A 7,703-nucleotide genomic window follows, 5' to 3' on the forward strand; every position below is an offset into this window, starting at 1 on the left:
ATTCACTCTTGCAAAAACGCCTTCGTAGTTCATTTTTGCACCGCTGCATTGACAAGTTGATATCTTTGCTCGTTTTTTTGATAGTTTTTAATAATATCAAGCACTTTGGGGGTTTCCCATTTTATGATACTTTTCTCTATTTTTCACTTCAGCCATTTTGTTTTTTATTGTTCAGTAGAGTCAGTTGGATTATTAATGTGGAAATGATTTCACCTTTAATCATTTTATTAATAAGTAATTTGCAATTGTCTATGGAAATGCCGAAATCAAGTGAAAACTGCATAGAATCAACAGTTTTTGAGGTTCTAAATGCATTGACCAATTCCTGTTTCGTCTTTAAAGTGACAGTTCTGTATGGTTTTGTCTTGTTGTTATCTTTTAAACTATCTTCGACGTTTTCCTCTTCTTTTCTTTGTGTTGTCAGTTGAGAAAATAATCAATGTGTCGAGTTACAAAAGGAACATTTTGTTGTGGTTCGGGAACATTTTCAATGTAATCGGCGGACTTACGGGGTTAGTAACATCAATATATTCTATATGAGAACGCTTCATGTGTTTTTTCAAATTTTGATTATTGAAATGTAGATTATATAACAATTAATATAAAATTTTACTATAATTGATTTGGAGACGAAATAATTAAAATATAAGTGAATTAATTCTTAATGCAGAATATATTTATTAATGTTCCGACTAATTTATTTTCGTGCCGTTTGATTTATTTGTGGAACTCGAATTGTTTTGTTTCTGATCTTTTTTCTCTTTTTCCGTTTGTTTTATTTAACTTGTTAATACAATTTATTATAATTTACGAATTAATAAAAATTATGAAACATAATTTATTAAAATGCATAAAAAATTATTTGAAATGCTGGGTAATGGATCTGAAGTGAATACCACTGTAATAAAAAATATATAATAATTATTAAATTAATTTCGATGAACCACTGTGTTTGATGAAAAAGATTTATAACCAATCGATTTCACAATGGGTGGTATTGTAACACTTGTCAAACTACTACATCCATAAAAACAACAAACGCTGATTGATGTGACACGCAATGGTATTATTATACTGCTTAAACTACCAGAATAACTGAAACATTTATAATCAATCGATGTTACGCTCGATGGTATCTTATTACCAAATTTTTTTCTATCATTTTGAGTATAAGAAACATTTTTAAACTCGATGTTTCGACTTTTGTTTTTATCAACTGTTTGAAAATCAACATTGAACCACACAACAATTTGATAGAACTCTTTCTTTAAAACAGCTTTATTTTCACAATCATCGTTTTCTTCGGTGTTGATCAAAATTCTATTACCAAAGTTCTCATCTTTTACATCCCACAAATGAAGCATCTCGATGTTTTGGAAATAACCAATTGTTTTGGAATTCAATGGAATTGGGTTGAAATGAAACTTTTCCATATTACCACTAAACTTCTTGCATACCAACTCCAAGTTGATAAAATCTCTAACGTCGTCGACGTATATCGACACTATCATGATGTGATAACCAAAAAGTTGAGACATTTTAAATTCAGAGTTTTTGGTGTTTAAATATTTTTAAATTCGTCTTAATAAATTGTTTTAAGAAATTATCAATAAATAACATCCATTATTACAAGCTTAGAGGTTGCATAATAAAAATTGTTATATTTAAATAATAATTTATTAATATAAATAATAATACATTATTTTTATGTTAAATAATCATTAAACATCACTGTTTAAGGCGACCTTCGAGATTGTCACGACCCAAGTAATCCTAAGATCTTTTGGGTCTGATTAATTATTTTTTTGTAAATCGGCATTTTACTTTCTTCTTTACCAAATAACACAAAAATATTTTTTAAAACTTCACAATTTTTTTCTGAATTTACACATTGTTGAATTGGTTAAATAAAATTATCATTAACCTTAACAGATCGTTTTATCAATTTTTAAAACAAAGTTATCTACGCAATCAAACTTTCAAATAATCAAAAAAATCAAAAATACAACAGTGTTGATACTATAATAATTCTCGAATTAAATATCGAGAGGGTGACATTTTGCCAAACGACATTTTACCAAAAATTATTAAGAACTTTCTTAATTATTCTTTAACAAAGAAAAATTTAAAAATAATTCATTGTTGTATTTTTGTCAAGCTTTTATAAAAATATATTTTTGTCGACAATAAATAAATTGTAAATTGTATGAATAAATATATTTATATATTATTACAACTCTGCGTATTTTGTTTTTATTTTACGCTATAAAATCTTATTGAATAGAAATATTACTTGAACCAGTAACTTTGGTTATACATACAATATTTTGAGTATTTTTTTAAAGCAACATATAAAAATACACAACTTAACGTTCGTGTAAATTCACACATTGTATTATTGGAAAAGTCTCATAAGTATTATTTTTGTTTAAACAAAAATACTTGATTCAATTAACCAAACAATTTATAAACAATTGTTATCAAATTTATAAATAAAATAATATTTAATTAATTAGTATATAATTTAATGATGTATTTTTCAAAAGTGAATTTGAAATGCAATTTGTTTAAATAACCATTTGTATTCAAAAATGTATTTTCAACATGTTTTATGTAAAAATATACCACATTTAAAGTTCTTTATTGTGTTTATATGATGTCATTTGAATTACTTCGGCTCTATTATAATCACTACAACCCGAATTATTAAAATTGAATTATCATTTTATTAACTTTTATCAACTTTATTTCATTAAAATATTTATAAAAATAATTGTTTATTTTTACATTTATGTATTTATATTACTTCATTTATTTTGTATTTTTTTATTATAAATACAACATCAAAACTAATATATAACAAGAATGAGCATCAAAAGCACAAGGGGAAAAGAATTGCCTATTTATGATGGTTATTTGTTTCATACTATAGACAAAGAAAGAACACACTTTCGCTGCTCTTGTCGAAAGTGTAAAGTGACTATAATAAAAAACACAGATGGAAGTTATCATTATGGCAAAACAACAACTCACATTCACGAAAAACAAGATTTACGCAGAAAAAATCATTTAAATTTTATCAAAAATGACTTACAAACTTCACCAACAAAAAAATTAACAATGAAATCAGTTATAACAAAATACAAAAGAGGTTCTATAGGAATAACACAATCGACATTAGAACGCTTTGTTCAAAAAAACAAAGTTCACAAAATTGAACCAAATTCATATGATGATATTATAATAAGTGTTGGCGACTTCAATTTATTATTCAAAGATGAGCAAATTGGAATACTTATATTTGGAAATAGCGAACAATTGACAATGTTAGCAAGATGCAAAGAAGTGTTTATGGATGGGACTTTCCGGAGTTGCCCCAAACAATTTTATCAGCTATATACACTGCATTGTCAATTACAAAACAACCAAACATTTCCAGCAATTCACTATTTGTTGAAAAACAAAACTTTAAATACATATGAAACACTTTTTAATGCCATTGAATGCTTGCTAAAAGAAATCAACGAAAATTATACTTGTTTTGGAAGAAACGTTGTTGTTGTGACTGACTTCGAAAATTCGCTTATCGCTGTTTTAAGAAAATACAAAACTTTTGGTCTAGAGCACAAAGGATGCCTTTTTCATCAACGTCAAGCCATACGAAAGTTTATCAATAATGCTGGACTTAAATGTGAGTATTCTTTAAATACGGAATTCAAAGATGCAGTGAAAATATTAGAGTCCGTGTGCTTTTTGAAAGAAGAAGATATTATTCAAAAAGTTGGTATTTTAACGGCGTGGTATTCTCATGTACCTTCATTTGGGATAGTTGTGGAATACTTCAATAAAGTGTGGATAAATGGCGCGTTTCCCATTTCATTGTGGTGTCAATTTATGAGAAAAAAAGAGGACTAATAATGATTGTAAGTCTTACCACGCCGCGCTCACCAGGAGGCTTGAGTTCTTGAAACTTGGTTTTTGGAAGTTCGTTGAAAAAATCGGAGAAGTGATAGAAGACGTTAATAAAGATCTAAAAAACATGAAAAACGGACATTATAAAAAATCAAACAGTAAAGTTGAAATAATATTTAATACACTTAAAAATTTAACAACAAATTATTTCTGTGGTGAAATCAATTTAAATTGTTTTCTCGAAAAGGTAAGTGTGTTATTTGATGGTTTAAATCATGAAGTTTACTTCGAAGTCGAAAATTGTGAACAAAATGAGACAGAAAATGTTACAAACGAAAATTGTGTAGCTTGTATCAATGAAAATGTTGTTGATATAAACACTTCAACAAATGGTGATATGTTTGAAAGTAAAGACTTTATCCAACAAACAAGACTTGAAAATAAAAATCCAACTAAAATTGTTGATATTCAAAATACAAAGAAAAAAATTATACGTGAAAAAAAGCCAAGAAAAAAAAGAAGATCTGTAATCCAAGAAATCAAAAAAGAGTGTAGAAAAAACAAAAACAAAAAATAATTAAGTAATTTATTTTTTTAATATTTTAATGAAATAAAGTTGATAAAAGTTAATAAAATGATAATTCAATTTTAATAATTCGGGTTGTAGTGATTATAATAGAGCCGAAGTAATTCAAATGACATCATATAAACACAATAAAGAACTTTAAATGTGGTATATTTTTACATAAAACATGTTGAAAATACATTTTTGAATACAAATGGTTATTTAAACAAATTGCATTTCAAATTCACTTTTGAAAAATACATCATTAAATTATATACTAATTAATTAAATATTATTTTATTTATAAATTTGATAACAATTGTTTATAAATTGTTTGGTTAATTGAATCAAGTATTTTTGTTTAAACAAAAATAATACTTATGAGACTTTTCCAATAATACAATGTGTGAATTTACACGAACGTTAAGTTGTGTATTTTTATATGTTGCTTTAAAAAAATACTCAAAATATTGTATGTATAACCAAAGTTACTGGTTCAAGTAATATTTCTATTCAATAAGATTTTATAGCGTAAAATAAAAACAAAATACGCAGAGTTGTAATAATATATAAATATATTTATTCATACAATTTACAATTTATTTATTGTCGACAAAAATATATTTTTATAAAAGCTTGACAAAAATACAACAATGAATTATTTTTAAATTTTTCTTTGTTAAAGAATAATTAAGAAAGTTCTTAATAATTTTTGGTAAAATGTCGTTTGGCAAAATGTCGTCATCCCTTAAATATCCACTTAAATAATTATTGTTTATTACATTGAATTTATCGATTGTAAATAGTAACTTTGGTGAAATGACTATGAAAATTATTAAAACAAAAATAAACGATTATCATCAATTTCATTGTGTAACTACTTCGATGTACACAATTTTCGTTAAACGATTTTTGTTGATAATAACATGTAAGAGAGTTGTTATATACGATTATTCTTTTATAACTATCGTTTTCTTGTTATTCATGTAAAAACACATGATTAAACATATATACCTTAGTAACACCACAACATTTATTATTATATATAATAGAAACATGTATTGATTATTAATTTCAATAATTTAATAACAATAGATGATATATCAGGTTTCACTGTTAATCACAACATTTTCATTTTTATAAAATGTCAAAAATAAAACGTGATAAATTTTTAGTGTAAAAACGTGTAACATCAAACCTGAACTTAAAATCATTACATTAAAATTACTGGAATAACACAGTTTTAGAACAGTTTTGCTTATAACTTGCTTTTCTCTCACATTTATACATAAAATATAAAAATAAATATTTCATCATCAAAAAGCAGAAGCAGACGATAAAAATAATTTTGATTTCAGTTCTTTGTTGTGGTACATTAACTTAGTTGTTTCAACAAAAATAAATACACTTTTCATGATTATTTTAAAATTCAATTCCATACATATTTATCTTTTATAACAGTTATTTCTTTAGATTATACAAAAAGTGCATTAAAACATAAATGTTTGTTTTTTGGATTTATAATACGATGCACATATAATCTAAGTAATACACAAACAATTAATAACAATTCAATTGCTTTCAAATTGATTATTAATAAAAAAGGAAAATATTTTTAATTAAATTTATAAAATATATTTAATCTAAGTGACAACACCAATGTAATTAAAAAATACAAAATGTTTATTATCAATATTTATAATTATAATAGATTATAATAAATTATATAATATATTTGTTCACATGTATATTTGATTATTTATCATGAACAAAATTAATGTAGTTGTCAGTTATATTAACCAGTAAATATATTTTATTTAAACGTAACATGTACAAATGGGTGTGAACAACAAGTAGTTAAAAATATTTATTTACATTCTTTTCATAATATAATATTTATGTATTTGTTTAGTTTGAAATTATATGTTTTCACATTTAATAATTTTATCCGTTTTTACAATAAGCGTATAGAGTATAAAAATAAATCATTTTATTTTAATAATCAAAATACAATATTTTGATAATTATTTCAATTATCAAAATACAATCATTAATAGTAACTGTATAATCATGTTATTATTTCACTATTCAATAATGGTTGTGATGTCATTTTTATAATGTGCTATTTATGTGTGTAATCAAACATAATAAATTAAAAAGATAATATATATATTCTATAAAGTTATTTACATGTTATTATCGACAGCGAGTTATTGGAAAATAATCGTTTTTAATGTGGTTACACAATAAAAATGGTCACACCCGTTCTAAATTTAAAAGATAATATTAATTATCAAAAATATGTCAAAAACAATTATTCTCTTTGGTTTATGTTTACATCAAAATTTACATTTAAACATGATTGTTAATTATTTATTTATCATTCCATGTCTTGTAATATTGGTAACTGTATGCGTGAATATCAAAAAACCACTTTTTTGATTTGAAATACAATTGTTTAAATATGAATATTTTAAAAGAAATACTATTATTTTTTTGTTTACCAAATAATTTTTTTATAATCACTTTTTCAACATAAAAAAATATTAATTAATTATTTTTTTATATTTATAATTATTTGACACGCATTTCAAACCTTTTTTACAAGTTCTTAATTATTTTACGTATGTTTTTGACTTTAAATAATTATTGTCAGCCCAAGCATTTTGATGAATTTTCAAGGTGGCCTTTATATAATATTATATATATTGTCAAATTCAAAAAACGGACTGATAAATATTCCACTATTAATTAAACATAAAATACCTAAGTTTTAAAATTAACTGATTATTGGATCAAAAAAGTTAAGACAAAGGTATTTTCAATTTTTTCTAAAAAAAAATCAAATTTCAAAAAAAATCTTTTTTTCCGAGTTTATTTATAATTCGATAGGTTTTTTGAAGACAAAAAATCTGATTATTATTTCTTATTTTCAAAACAAAATTTTCATAATAAAAATATAATTAAAAATACAACTAAAACATGTATAAAGGCGATCACGGTGAATCTATTTACAGGGGTGAAAATGAAGGTATTAATTTGAAAGTGAATATATTAATTTAGGGTTCATTTTCTTTTAATCTATTGGCCAAAAACGAACTAACAAGTAAATCATTAAATTTAAGCCATTTAATGCGACATAACTAAACTGTTTTCCAAAACTCTGTACCGTTTCCAAAATTTATATAAACCCTTTGTCCTAGTTTCCCGTTATTTACTATTTTTT

At 24.0% G+C, this 7,703-nt stretch overlaps 1 protein-coding gene across 1 annotated transcript; it reads right to left on the reverse strand.

Annotated features, from left to right (window-relative positions):
* Positions 1–929: 929 nt before the first annotated feature.
* Positions 930–1,538, reverse strand: EIN_463270 (hypothetical protein; the record flags this gene model as incomplete). The annotated part of the gene is made up of 1 exon (XM_004253777.1): positions 930–1,538. The coding sequence occupies one exon, from the start codon at positions 1,536–1,538 to the stop codon at positions 930–932; it is 609 nt and encodes a 202-aa protein (XP_004253825.1).
* Between the last annotated feature and the right edge of the window lie 6,165 nt (positions 1,539–7,703).

Source organism: Entamoeba invadens (genome assembly GCF_000330505.1).
Source record: "Entamoeba invadens IP1 unplaced genomic scaffold scaff_1105074724635, whole genome shotgun sequence".
Lineage (NCBI taxonomy): Eukaryota > Evosea > Mastigamoebida > Endamoebidae > Entamoeba > Entamoeba invadens.